Source organism: Saccoglossus kowalevskii, chromosome 4 (assembly GCF_978046115.1).
Source record: "Saccoglossus kowalevskii chromosome 4, keSacKowa6.1, whole genome shotgun sequence".
NCBI lineage: Eukaryota > Metazoa > Hemichordata > Enteropneusta > Harrimaniidae > Saccoglossus > Saccoglossus kowalevskii.
Genome location: NC_140644.1, coordinates 44,918,241 through 44,934,109, shown reverse-complemented (window position 1 = coordinate 44,934,109; position 15,869 = coordinate 44,918,241). Strand labels below are relative to the sequence as shown.

The 15,869-nt window shown below is 39.1% G+C and overlaps 1 protein-coding gene across 1 annotated transcript in view; it reads right to left on the bottom strand.

Annotated features, from left to right (window-relative positions):
* Nucleotides 1–15,869, bottom strand: part of LOC144358055 (uncharacterized) — a 326,453-nt gene that overhangs the window by 289,848 nt on the left and 20,736 nt on the right. Inside the window, exons 3-4 of the mRNA XM_085498177.1 lie at nt 9,808–9,868; nt 9,485–9,566 (exon numbers count right to left, since the gene is read on the bottom strand). Coding sequence (XP_085354303.1) covers nt 9,485–9,566; nt 9,808–9,868 — 143 coding nt within the window. The remainder of the gene's footprint in view (nt 1–9,484; nt 9,567–9,807; nt 9,869–15,869) is intronic.

The following is a 15,869-nucleotide window of genomic DNA, read 5'->3' as shown; positions in this document are numbered from 1 at the left end:
TGATGAGAGGGTTATGGGTCAAACTTGGCAATGATGGTGAGAGGGCTATGGGTCAAACTTGGCAATGGTGATGAGAGGGCTATGGGTCAAACTTGGCAATGATGATGAGAGGGCTATGGGTCAAACTAGACAATGGTTATGAGAGGGCTATGGGTCAAACTTGGCAATGATGATGAGAGGGCTATGGGTCAAACTAGACAATGATGGTGAGAGGGCTATGGGTCAAACTTGGCAATGGTGATAAGAGGGCTATGGGTCAAACTTGGCAATGATGGTGAGAGGGCTATGGGTCAAACTTGGCAATGATGATGAGAGGGCTATGGGTCAAACTTGGCAATGATGGTGAGAGGGCTATGGGTCAAACTTGGCAATGGTGATGAGAGGAAAATGGGTCAAACTTGGCAATGATGGTGAGAGGGCTATGGGTCAAACTTGGCAATGGTGATGAGAGGGCTATGAGTCAAACTTGACAATGATGGTGAGAGGGCAATGGGTCAAACTTGGCAATGATGGTGAGAAGGTTATGAGTCAAACTTGGCAATGATGATGAGAGGGCTATGGGTCAAACTGGGCAATGATGATGAGAGGGCTATGGGTCAAACTTAGCAATGGTGATGAGAGGGTTATGGGTCAAACTTAGCAATGGTGATGAGAGGGTTATGGGTCAAACTTGGCAATGATGATGAGAGGGCTATGGGTCAAACTAGACAATGATGGTGAGAGGGCTATGGGTCAAACTTGGCAATGATGATGAGAGGGCTATGGGTCAAACTTGGCAATGGTGATGAGAGGGCTATGGGTCAAACTTGGCAATGGTGGAGAGGGAGTGCGCATGCGTGAGTAGTAGAAACATCGGTACCGATCTGCTCCACCAAAATAAGAAAAAAATCTATCGAAAACCTCATCAACCAGAAAAATGTAATACACCATGGCAAGTAATAAGACCAGCTACAAGAACAAAGATAGAAGAGTAGACCAAATGATATCAGGATCGACCAGAAATACAAGGCGAACAACACCGGACCGAGGAGAGGAACAAGATGGCGGTACGGAAAGCGGCAATAGCCAGCAAGATCTTAAAACACTCGTGAACCTGCCTACAGAACAAAAAATAACGATAATCCTAAAGAAAATCTTCGAAATAAAGTCTGATGTCGAGCAGATCGCACCATTAACTAAGAAAATAGAAGAGATGGAAGGAAGAGTGAAAGATATAGAAACATTGATCGAAAATGTCCACGAGAAAATGGAAGAAATTACGAAAGACACAGCCACCAAACATGAATTGACTGAATTAGAAGAAAAACTACGAGAAGCCGAAAAAGAAATAGAAAGACTAAAATGGAAACAAGACGATCAAGAAAATAGAGGAAGACGGATGAATATTAATTTCAGAAACATACCAGAGGGGTCAGAACAAGGAAGCAAGGGATGTATAGAATTTATACGAACATTTATGGAACAACACATGGGGTTAGAATCAGTAAAGAACATAGCGCTACAGAGGGCGCACAGAGACCCGCCATTTTTGAACCCGTTGAAAGGAAAAACAACAAACAACAGACCAATAAAAGTGGCATTTGTAAATGCAGGCGAGGCCAGAAATATACTTATGTCGGCACCACGCATTCTGAGAAATCACCCATATAAAGGTAATCATATATTTATCACTGATGACGTCAGCTTAACAGTGCAAGCCGAACGAAGACGTCTACTCGAGTACAAGAAGCAGTTGAAGGCTGAACAACCCCAAAAACGATGTTATGTGGCTTGGCGTGTACCCGCTACATTATGGTCGAAGGGGACGACGGCAAGATGAAGCAGATGACAGTTAAGGACATTAAATGAGTAATACTACATTAAATGGAACTAAAATTGATTTGAGCTTCGATGAGGTTTACATGTGAGTAACTGTCATTTTGGGGCCAGAGGTAAGATAGGTGTTTTTTTGTAAGTAATTTGTTTCTACCGACATGGTAACACCTGCACTCCACCTTTTGGTTAACTCAATCTCTTGTTATGTATTTATGTGTGGATTATTTGTTTTAGCTTTCATATGTTTTTATTTATGTTATGTTGTTGTTATACTTCAAAAATGGGCAAAATATTTCAACTTGAAACCTGATTATATGTATAATTATGTGATTGATGGAACTTAGTATTTTAACCTTCAATGCCAGGGGGTTGCGGGATTACAAGAAAAGGAAAAAAATTTCAATCTGGCTGAACAAGAAAAAAGCTAACTTAATTTTATTACAAGAAACACATAGCACCCCATCAGATGAACAGTTTTGGTCATTACAATTCAAAGGCCAGTGCTGGTTCGCCCATGGTACAAGCGCTAGCAGGGGGGTGATGGTGATAGCTAAAGATTTGAATTTATCCATTAAAAAATGCATTATTGACCGGGAGGATGGTAGGTATGTTCTGCTCCATGCTGTATGTGGTGGAAGATCCTTTATAATTTTAAACACATATGCTCCTAACAGAGAAATAGAACATAACCACTTTTTGTCACAAATTGACCAGTTGCTGTTGGACAATCCCTTTGAACCACAAAGCGAGATAATTTGGGGAGGGGATCTAAATTTTGCAATGAACTTAAAATTAGATAGAGGAGGAGGTAACCCCAAATTTTGGCAAAAATCAGCAAACCAAATGAATGACATTATGGAAAAATACAATGTAGTAGATATCTGGCGTCTATTGAACCCAGAGGTACAGCGATTCACATGGCGGAGAGGTAAACCTTATGTAATACAAAGTAGGCTAGATTACATTTTCATATCGAATGACCTGCAAAGCCTGGTGAATAAAGTTGAGATTATTCCAGGAGTGCAATCAGACCATTCTGCAGTTCAACTTATACTTAACTTAGTCGAATTAAATCGAGGTCCATCACACTGGAAATTCAATGCTAGCCTTGTAAATGACGAAGTCTTTGTAAAAAGTTTAACAGAAAAAATTTCAGTGTGGAAAATGGAAGTAGAAAACAAGGACAAGGGACTTATTTGGGACTACATAAAATATAAAACAAGAGAATTCTCTATAAAATACTGTAAAAAAAAGGCCAAAAGCCGTAAAGATAAAATTAAAGAATGTGAAAAGGAAATTATACTCCTGGAAAAATTATGTTGCAACACCCCAACTGAAAATAATTTAAATAATTTAGAGGAAGCCAGACATGAACTAGAAAAAGAATACAACTACATCACAGAAGGGCAAATAATTAGATCTAGAGCAAGCTGGTATGAAAAAGGCGAAAAGAATAATAAATACTTCCTGGGTTTATTAAAAACAAAAAAAAGTAGATCGGTTATAACGCGACTTAAAAAGAACAATAGAACTATAGAAAATCATAAAGAGGTACTTCTGGAAATAAAATCATTTTATGAAGATCTCTATAGGGCAATCACTAAAGAGAACCCAAACCTGCAGGAATTTTTAAATGACAAAATACCCAAACTGGAGGAAAAATCAAAAAATGTTTGTGAGGGACTACTATCCATTGGGGAGGTATTCAATGTGTTGAAATCACTTCCAAAAAATAAGAGCCCGGGAAATGATGGATTGACTTCAGAGTTCTACAAGACCTTTTGGCCCATAGTGGGAAAAATGGTTGTTGATTCCCTAAATTCTGGGTACCATAAAGGGGAATTCTCAGTCTCACAACGTCAAGGTATAATAACTTTAATTGAAAAACAAGGGAGAGACCAACAGCAACTTAAAAACTGGCGGCCAATCACACTTTTAAACGTGGACATGAAACTTGCATCAAAATGTTTAGCAAAAAGAGTTGAACAAATCTTGCCGGAGATAATTGGTTTATCTCAGGTTGCTTTTGTGAAGGGAAGAATTGCAGGAGATTATATAAGACTGATAGACGAAATTTACAACTATACACTGGAGCAGGGTTTGCCTGGCATCTTGTTGGCAATAGACTTTGAAAAGGCCTTCGACACCGTCAATTGGAAATTTCTTTTACATGTTTTAGAAAAATTTGGATTTGGGGAAAATTTCTGTAGATGGGTCAAAGTAATGTACACAAACATTCAAAGCAGCATAATGAATAATGGTTATAGCACGAGATATTTTGAAGTCCAAAGAGGGGTGAGACAAGGGGACCCTTTGTCGCCAGCTTTATTTATATTGGTACTGGAAACATTACTTATTGCAATAAGGGAAGACAAAAATATTATTGGTATTTCAGTGGCAGGGCAGCATGTTAAGGAATCCGCATTTGCGGATGATATGACATGCTGTCTCTCTGACTGTAAATCTGTGGAAGTTCTATTATGCAAGATGAAAACATTTCAGACATGCTCTGGGTTGAAAATAAACAAAGAAAAAACGGAAGCGGTCTGGCTGGGAAAATGGAGAAACAAAAAAGATGAGAAATTCGGGGTAAAGTGGCCCACCTCGCCTATTAAGATTGTAGGAGTATAATATTCATACGATAGAGTGGAAATGAGAGAAAAAAAATATAGAAAAACCCCTAAGAAATCTGAAAAGAATCCTTAATCTATGGAAGTGTAGAAAACTCTCCCTGTTTGGGAAGATTCAAATAATCAAAACATTTGGGTTATCTCAAGTTACATATATTCTATCTAATACATACGTGCAAAATAATGTTTTGAAACAAGTTCAAAAACTAATATACAATTTTATATGGGAAGGTACAGGCCGAATAGCAAGAAAAACTATGATAGGGGAGGTGGGCAGTGGGGGCATAGGAATGTTAGATATATTCATCACAAAGAAAACTCAAAGGATTCTTTGGATAAAACGTTTAATAAATGACGAAATACACCATCCCTGGAAATTCTTTGTACAAGACAAAATTAATAAAATTGGAGGGTACATATTATTAAAATGCAACTTCTCAGCCAGACTGCTCTCAGTGAAATTTACGGAATTTATTTTAGATTGTTTAAACATATGGCAAGAAATAAACGAGCATAGAGGAATAGATCAGATTTTATGGAACAATAAATTAATCAAAATTGGGGGAAAATCAATATATTACCGCAAGTTTGATGAACTAGGAATTAGATACATATCTGATCTATACAGTGGTAAAAGAATGAAACCTTGGGTTGATTTTCAGAGGAGAGGTCTAACAATGATTGACAAACTAAAATGGATTGGATTGTGTAACACTATCCCAGAAGAATTAAAACTGGCAAGTAATCTGGAACGTAAAGAAATAACAATTAGAGTTGAAAATAAACAAATTCACCTAGAAAACATAACAAGAAAATCTTTAAAAGGAGAGCTAATCAACAGAATTTTTATGAAACCCAGAAGTCAGTCAATAATTGAAAATAGATTCACTGATGTAATAGAATGGAACCAAATGTATAAAATGGTCATCAACTTAACAACAGACACGAAAACCAGAGAATTTCAATTCAAACTGTTACACAATATTCTGTACACTAATTATCAACTGCACAAAATTAACCCACAACGCTTCCCAGAAGAAAAATGTACCTTTTGCAATGATCACCCAGAAACGCTTGAACACCTCTTTATGTTATGTAAGTATGTGGTGTCCCTATGGCAAGATATCTTTGTAAATCTAGGGGAAGCACTTCAGCTCAGTAGTGTGCCAAATAAACTTTGTTTGATATTGGGGAATCCTGAATATAGTTGGCAAGTGAACTTTATAAGTCTACTTGCTAGAAAACATATCTATTTCTCAAAATTCAAAAAAAACAGTGCCAAACTACATAAATTTCAAGCATTTGCTGAAAAGATATTTTGAAATTGAAAGACAAATTGCAAGACAAAATAATAAACAAGAGGCACATTACAAGAAGTGGTCCCCCTTGATTCCTTGTATCACATAATGTACACTTAGAAAATACTAAGGTTTCATAAGTTTTATATGCTATGTAACTTCATTAAAGAAGCCCAATAATAAAAAAAAAACAAAAAAACTTGGCAATGGTGATGAGAGGGCTATGGGTCAAACTTGGCAATGGTGATAAGAGGGATATGGGTCAAACTTGACAATGATGATGAGAGGGCTATGGGTTACACTTGACAATGATGGTGAGAGGGCTATGACTCAAACTTGGCAATGATGGTGAGAGGGCTATGGGTCAAACTAGACAATGATGGTGAGAGGGCTATGGGTCAAACTTGGCAATGGTGATGAGAGGGCTATGGGTCAAACTTGGCAATGGTGGTGAGATTGATATGGGTCAAACTTGACAATGATGGTGAGAGGGCTATGGGTCAAAATTGGCAATGATGGTGAGAGGGCTATGGGTCAAACTTGACAATGATGGTGAGAGGGCTATGGGTCAAACTTGGCAATGATAGTGAGAGGAAAATGGGTCAAACTTAGCAATGGTGGTGAGAGGGCTATGGGTGAAACTTGACAATGGTGATGAGAGGGCTATGAGTCAAACTTGACAATGATGATGAGAGGGCTATGGGTCAAACTTGGCAATGGTGATGAGAGGGCTATGGGTCAAACTTGGCAATGATGGTGAGAGGGCTATGGGTCAAACTTGGCAATGGTGATGAGAGGGTTATGGGTCAAACTTGGCAATAATAGTGAGAGGGTTATGGGTCAAACTTGGCAATGATAGTGAGAGGGCTATGGGTCAAACTTGGCAATGATGGTGAGAGTGTTATGGGTAAAACATGGCAATGATGGTGAGAGGGCTATGGGTCAAACTTGACAATGGTGGTGAGAGGGCTATTGGTCAAACTTGGTAATGATGGTGAGAGGGCTATGGGTCAAACTTGGCAATGGTGATGAGAGGGCTATGAGTCAAACTTGACAATGATGGTGAGAGGGCTATGGGTCAAACTTGGCAATGATGGTGAGAGGGCTATAGGTCAAACTTGGCAATGGTAATGGGAGGGCTATGGGTCAAACTTGGCAATGATGGTGAGGGGGCTATGGGTCAAACTTGGTAATGATGGTGAGAGGGCTATGGGTCAAACTTGGCAATGGTGATGAGAGGGCTATGAATCAAACTTGACAATGATGGTGAGAGGGCTATGGGTCAAACTTGGCAATGATGGTGAGAGGGCTATAGGTCAAACTTGGCAATGGTAGTGAAAGGGCTATGGGTCAAACTTGGCAATGGTGGTGAGAGGGCTATGGGTCAAACTTGGCAATGATGGTGAGAGATCTATGGGTCAAACTTGGCAATGATGGTGAGAGGGCTATGGGTCAAACTTGGCAATGATGGTGAGAGGGCTATGGGTCAAACTTGGCAATGATGGTGAGAGGGCTATGGGTCAAACTTGGCAATGGTGATGAGAGAAAAATGGGTCAAACTTGGCAATGATGGTGAGAGGACTATGGGTCAAACTTGGCAATGGTGATGAGAGGGCTATGGGTCAAACTTGGCAATTGTGATGAGAGGGCTATGAGTCAAACTTGACAATGATGGTGAGAGGGCTATGGCTCAAACTTGGCAATGATGGTGAGAAGGCTATGGGTCAAACTAGACAATGATGGTGAGAGGGCTATGGGTCAAACATGGCAATGGTGATGAGAGGGAAATGGGTCAAACTTGGCAATGATGGTGAGAGGGCTATGGGTCAAACTTGACAATGGTGATGAGAGGGCTATGGGTCAAACTTGACAATGGTGATGAGAGGGCTATGGGTCAAACTTGGCAATGATGGTGAGAGGGCTATGGCTCAAACTTGGCAATGATGGTGATAGGGCTATGGGTCAAACTAGACAATGATGGTGAGAGGGCTATGGGTCAAACTCAGCAATGGTGATGAGAGGGCTATGGGTCAAACTTGGCAATGGTGGTGAGATTGATATGGGTCAAACTTGACAATGATGTTGAGAGGGCTATGGGTCAAACTTGACAATGGTGATGAGAGGGCTATGGGTCAAACTTGACAATGGTGATGAGAGGGCTATGGGTCAAACTTGGCAATGATGGTGAGAGGGCTATGGCTCAAACTTGGCAATGATGGTGATAGGGCTATGGGTCAAACTAGACAATGATGGTGAGAGGGCTATGGGTCAAACTCAGCAATGGTGATGAGAGGGCTATGGGTCAAACTTGGCAATGGTGGTGAGATTGATATGGGTCAAACTTGACAATGATGTTGAGAGGGCTATGGGTCAAACTTGACAATGGTGATGAGATGGCTATGGGTCAAACTTGGCAATGGTGATGAGAGGGCTATGAGTCAAATTTGACAATGATGGTGAGAGGGCAATGGGTCAAACTTGGCAATGATGGTGAGAGGGTTATGGGTCAAACTTGGCAATGATGATGAGAGGGCTATGGGTCAAACTTGGCAATGATGGTGAGAGGGTTATGGGTCAAACTAGACAATGATGGTGAGAGGGCTATGGGTCAAACTTGGCAATGGTGATGAGAGGGCTATGGGTCAAACTTGGCAATGATGATGAGAGGGCTATGGGTCAAACTAGACAATGGTTATGAGAGGGCTATGGGTCAAACTTGGCAATGATGATGAGAGGGCTATGGGTTACACACTTGACAATGATGGTGAGAGGGCTATGGGTCAAACTTGGCAATTGTGATGAGAGGGCTATGGGTCAAACTTGGCAATGGTGATGAGAGGAAAATGGGTCAAACTTGGCAATGATGGTGAGAGGGCTATGGGTCAAACTTAGCAATGGTGATGAGAGGAAAATGGGTCAAACTTGGCAATGATGGTGAGAGGGCTATGTGTCAAACTTTGCAATGATGGTGAGAGGGCTATGGGTTACACTTGACAATGATGATGAGAGTGCTATGGGTCAAGCTTGGCAATGGTGATGAGAGGGCTATGGATCAAACTTGGCAATGATGGTGAGAGGGCTATGGGTCAAACTTGGCAATGGTGATAAGAGGGCTATGGGTCAAACTTGACAATGATGGTGAGAGGGCTATGGGTTACACTTGACAATGATGATGAGAGGGCTATGGGTCAAACATGGCAATGATGATGAGAGGGCTATGGGTCAAACTTGGCAATGGTGATGAGAGGGCTATGGGTCAAACTTGGCAATGATGGTGAGAGGGCTATGGGTTACACTTGACAATGGTGATGAGAGGGCTATAGGTCAAAGTTGACAATGGTGGTGAGAGGGCTATAGGTCAAAGTTGACAATAGTGGTGAGAGGGCTATAGGTCAAAATTGACAATGGTGGTGAAAGGGCTATGGTCAAATTTTGCAATGATGGTGAGAGGGCTATAGGTCAAATTTTGCAATGGTGGTGAGAGGGCTATAGGTCAAAGTAGACAATGGTGGTGAGAGGGCTATGGGTCAAATTTTGCAATGATGGCTATAGGTCAAAGTTGACAATTGTGGTGAGAGGACTATAGGTCAAAGTTGATAATAGTGGTGAGAGGGCTATAGGTCAAAGTTGATAATGGTGGTGAGAGGGTAAGGGTCAAACTTGGCAATGGTGGTGGGAGGGCTAAAGATCAAAGCTATCAATAACACAATGCAATGCTTGATATATAGGATGATTGCTTACTTTATCTGGGCAACAATTTGATCCAATTTCTTCCACAACACATTTAGTGTTTTTTCTGGTCCGTCTCTCCGAGCTTTTTCACCTATATGTATATGATATAATATGATATGATATGATAAAATACGACCAGTGTGCTAACGCATGCACACATCATATTGTATCTGCAGCAGCAGCAGGGCAAACATGCCAGTCTTTTTTTACACTAGTAAATCATGTTAAGTACATTCCATTGATTCGTTAAATCTCAAATGATATCATAAGTCATTATCTTTTGAAACCAGTTTGAATTAAGTGTGTGCCTGTTTTGATGGGATGTTACTTACCTCTATCTGTAATTGCTGTGTATTCCTCTAATATACATATTAAGCTTTTGCCAGTCCATGCCTGGAATAGCAATATATCATAACTTGAACTATATACACATTTTGTACAATGAACAATGATACTGAACAATGAGTCATATGGTATGAATAATGCTGTGTTTTCACAAGTTATTTGACCATATTTTCATACCGTATCATCTCCCATTAGTGTCATACACAGAAGATGAACTGACATTTTCAATTTTGTTGATGTTGAGTCACTTATGGAAACAAAACAAGCAGCCTGTCCGCTGAGATAGCTCCGCTGTTAGCAATGCACATTTCAATTAAAGAACAGAAGATATCATTGGAAAATGAACAATATGCATAGTATCAATGCAATGGGACTTGCTGTTTTCACTGAAAATGACAAAATTAATCATCAAAATTAGATAATTGAAAATATCATCACAAAATGAACAAATCTGAGACAGGTCCACATGTAGTACCTATATATGTAATATCAAAGCAAATGGACTTGCGGTTTTTAACAAGAAGTCGAAAATATCACTTTTTATCAAAAATGACGAAAATATTCGCCAAAATTCGAGAATTAAAGATATCATCATGAAATGAACAAACATAAGAGAGGTCTACCCAAGGTACATATACACCAAGTATCAAAGCATTCAGGCTTGTAGTTTTCAAGAAGAAGTCGAAAAAGTAAAACATTGACACGGACGACGACGGACAATCACTCATATGATAAGCTCTGCTCGACAAAGTCGACAGCAGAGCTAAAAAGAGGCAGCAAGTGAAAATTGATTTGGTAGATAGGGTTTCTGACAATATTATCACTGGCAGTGATTTTGTACATAAGATTGAAAAAAACACTTTCAAAACAGCATGAAACAAGTCATTGAAAATGACACAGTCCCCGTTAAATTTTCGACATTTTGAAAGTTCACTTTGTGCTCGTCATATTAAAGCGGAGGGGTTGTCGCGAGCTTGTCCCTGAAACTTGAGTTCCAAGTGGCGTATACAACAGATTGATTATTTACATCAAAACGCGTGTTTCATGTAGTAGTAATATGGCCAAAAATAAAAACAGTCGTTATTCGGCCATCTTTGATCTGATTATGAAACACACTGATATGTATGATGTATGTGCCAAATACAAATGAAAATGGTACATAAATTGTGGAAATATAGTATTAAGGCCAAAAAGTCAGATGGCTGTCAATTGGCCATCCTTGACCGGATTTTGAAACAAATCGTCATGGACATGCATCCTAACATGTATAAAGTACATGTATGTGCCAAATTTGAATGAAAACTGACAGAGCACGTCCAGGATACCGCATAAAAAAAAACAAGATGCCTGCCAGTCGACCATTTTTGATCCAATTGCAAAATAAATCGTCATGGACATGTATCCTAATATGTATAATATATGTACCAAGTTTGAATGACATCTGACAAAGCATGTCCAAAATACAACATTTTCAAAAAACAAGATGGCTGCCAGTCAGCCATTTTGAATCGAATCGCTAAACCACTGCATGTGCATATATCCGACATAAAGTACTAGGCACATGCAAAGAATGAATGGAATTGGTCCAAGGGATTTTGAAATATTACTATTGACAGACTGAAGCACGGACGGACGGACAGACTCAGGAACTCACGGATGGTCGGGGACATGTATCCTAACATGTATGATCGATGTACTAAATTTGAATGAAAACTGACAAAGCATGTGCAAAATACAACATTTTCAAAAAACAAGATGGCTGCCAGTCGGCCATCTTTAATCCAATTGTGAAATAAATTGTCATGGACATGTATCCTAACATGTATAATCTATGTATCAAACTTGAATGAAAACTGACAAAGCATGTCCAAAATACAACATTTTCAAAAAACAAGATGGCTGCCAGTCGGCCATTTTGAATTAAATCATTAAACCACTGCATGTGCATATGTCCCACATAAGGTACTAGGCACATGCAAAGAATGAACGGAATCGGTCCACAGGATTCTGAAATATGACTCTAGACAGACTGACACACGGACGGACGGACGGACAAACAGACTCAGGAACTCATGGACGATCAGAGAAATGTATCCTAACATGTATGATCTATGTACTAAATTCTAATGAAAACTGACAAAGCATGTCCAAAATACAACATTTTCAAAAAACAAGATGGCTGCCAGTCGGCCATCTTTTATCCAATTGTGAAATAAATCGTCATGGACATGTATCCTAACATGCATAATCTATGTACCAAGTTTTAATGAAAACTGACAAAGCATGTCCAAAATACAACATTTTCAAAAAACAAGATGGCTGCCAGTCGGCCATCTTTGATCTAATTGTGAAATAAATCGTCATGGACATGTATCCTAACATGTATAATCTATGTACCAAGTTTGAATGAAAACTGACAAAGCATGTCTAAAATACAACATTTTCAAAAAACAAGATGGCTGCCAGTCGGCCATTTTGAATTGAATCGCTAAACCACTGCATGTGCATATGTCCCACATAAAGTACTAGGCACATGGAAAGAATGAACGGAATCGGTCCAAGGGATTCTGAGATATGACTCCGGACGGACGCACGGATGCACAGAGAACGAATTATAAGTCCCCGTTTTCGGACTTCGTCCGAACGGGGACTAACAAGCCATGCATGACATATTCCATGTAAGGTATCAAATTTAAGATATATAGTTTATATAGTTGGAACATAAAAATGTCGGATATGGATCCAGAAGCTGATGATTTTTTAAAATTACAATAACTGACATTCAGTTATCTTGTATCTGATTACATGTCCATATTGAGATATATTGCTCTAGAAGAGCGATAATTGAAACAATAATTTCAACAGTCATGTGGTAAACGCTGCGACCATATTTTCACAAGTCATATGGTAAACACTGTGACCATATTTCCATGAGTCATATGGTAAACACAGCGACCATATTTTCACAAGTCAAACACTGTGACCATATTTTCACAAGTCATGTGGTAAACACTGCGACCATATTTTCACAAGTCATATAGTAAACACTGTGACCATATTTCAATGAGTCATATTGTAAACACTGCGACCATATTTTCACAAGTCATGTGGTAAACACTGTGACCATATTTTCACAAGTGGTAAACACTGCGACTATATTTTGATGAGTCATATGGTAAACACTGTGACCATATTTTCACAAGTCATATGGTAAACACTGTAACCATATTTTCACAAGTCATATGGTAAACACTGTGACCATATTTTCACAAGTCATGTGGTAAACACTGTTACCATATTTTTCATGAGTCATATGATAAACACAGTGACCATATTTTCACAAGTCGTATGCTAAACACTGACCATATTTTCACAAGTCATGTGGTAAACACTGTGACCATATTTTCACAAGTCATATAGTAAACACTGTGACCATATTTTGATGAGTCATATGGTAAACACTGTGACCATATTTTGATGAGTCATATGGTAAACACTGTGACCATATTTCCATGAGTCATATGGTAAACACTACGACCATATTTTCACAAGTCATATAGTAAACACTGTGATCATATTTCCATGAGTCATATTGTAAACACTGCGACCATATTTTTACAAGTCATGTGGTAAACACTGTGACCATATTTTGATGTCATATGGTAAACACTGTGACCATATTTTCACAAGTCATATGGTAAACATTGTGACCATATTTTCACAAGTCATATGGTAAACACTGTGACCATATTTTCACAAGTCATATGGTAAACACTGTGACCATATTTTCACAAGTCATATGGTAAACACTGTGACCATATTTTCACAAGTCATATGGTAAACACTGTGACCATATTTTCACAAGTGGTAAACACTGCGACCATATTTTGATGAATCATATGGTAAACAAGTGACTAGTCATATGGTAAACAATGTGACCATATTTTCATACTATCTATGTACAGTACTCATTCCGACCAACCTCCCGCTTTTAGCGCTTTTTTTTCGGCCGCTTATCGCTTAATTAACCGGAAACCGACCGCATTTTTTTCGCTCGCTCGCATTCGCTTTTGTTCGCTCGCTCGCTCGCTTTTGTTCGCTCGCTCGCTCCAGCTATGGCTGGCTTCAGAAACATCGTCCACTTGCCAACCGACCGCTGGAATAACAATGATCGTACATTGTATGTTTTTATTCGTAATAAATTTAGGTTTTAATGACAATTCAAAACACAACGCCTATTGCTTCTCTGTTTTGGAACAAAGACTCCTTCAAATCACTTGACACATTGTAACGTTTGCTAAGCAAGTCGAACTGTGACCTGTATTTACCTATTTACGTCCTTGTGTGTGTAGTTCAAGCAGCTATATAACTGGTCAATCGCAATATGTATTGAGTACTAGTATTTGTGTGTTGTGTTTGTGTTTCTGTGTGTGATTTTGACTAAATTTATTCCGAACGGTGCTCAAAATAATTTGACACTTTGTTATTTGCGAACGCAACTCACACTATGACCCTCACTCAATTTGCATAAGTAATACAAATGCTGTAGTTCAGAAAATCTATTGGTTAACTTTTGCTCGTGTCTGGGTGCGCAAAACAAAACTGCACATATAATTATCGCATAGCTGAATTTCTACAAATTAATTGGACTTAAACTACTAGTATAATGACTGTGACGATTAATCGCTTGTCTGAGTACATGCGGCGACGAATTATTGGATTGGCAGCAGCCGGACGAAAAATGAAAGAGATCTCGAAACAGTTAATTTGTTGAGGAAAACAAAACAAACGCAGCCAGTGATACATTTTGAAAACAAAAATACAAAATAAACGCAATCAGAGGCGCCGACCACGCGCGTTGGAAATAAATAAAACGTGTTGTGACAGTCTCACCAAACTCTTTCACTCGCGCAATATAATTATGTTATTTCCCAAAGCACTTATATTTAATACATTGACGAAAAACACAGCAAGAAAAATGTAAATCAGGCTTGTAATTACTAGTAACTCTACTCAAACACAATGTTGATCACTGTAAAAGTGGATAAATTCGAACCGTCATCAAATTCAAAATTCAAGCGATCTCGTTGAATGTCAAAAATATAGTCGATGTTTAGAAAGACAAAAACAACAACATATTAGAGTGCAAAAAAAGTTAGCAGCAAAGAACGAGAAGTGCATGTAGGAAAGCGATGAGTGAACTCGAGGAAAATTATGCTGATGTGAGAACAAGCCATATACCCGCGGAGTACTCGCTAAAACATCGAGAAAATGTGCCATTTCAAAGGGCACCCTTACAAATAATGTCTGCGATTGTGTGAACATGATAACGTGCAAACAAGGAACAGAGCTCGTGGTCCACAAGGAAACTTAGCGATGATGCAGTTCGATGTATACGGCTGTTGAAAACAGAAACTCATTCGATCTCATATAAGCAGGTTCACGTGGATGTATCATTTTCAACTATTACCAACAACGCTATGATAACAAGTCATTGTCAATGACACGTCCCCGTTCCGTTCATATTTGAGTGACATATACATTCAAAGCAGATCATGACCGAAATGCACCTGCATATGTACAACACATTGTGCTAAATCTGAACAAAATCCATCCATGCATGACTGAGATCCGGTTCTGGAATTGTGAAAATACGTGATTTTGATGCATTTTCGGCCTTAAAATGGCCATCATTTCGCTATTGTTAAGCAGATCATGAAACAAAGGCACATATCTATTTGTGACATGATGTACCATGTGTGTGTGAAGTTTGAACTTGATCAATCCAGACATGTCTTGGATACGGATCCAGAACTGAATTCTTTAACAAAATGGCCGCCAGTCGGCCATTTCGAACTTGATCCGAAAAAAAAAAGACGTGCATCAAGGTCCTATTATGTTTAATGTATGTACCAAATTTGAACAAAATCCATCCATGCATAACTGAGATACGGGTCCGGAATGGTGAAAATGTGCGATTTCAATGCATTTTCGGCCTTAAAGCGGCCGCCATTTGGCTATCGTTAATGAGATCATGATACAAATGCAC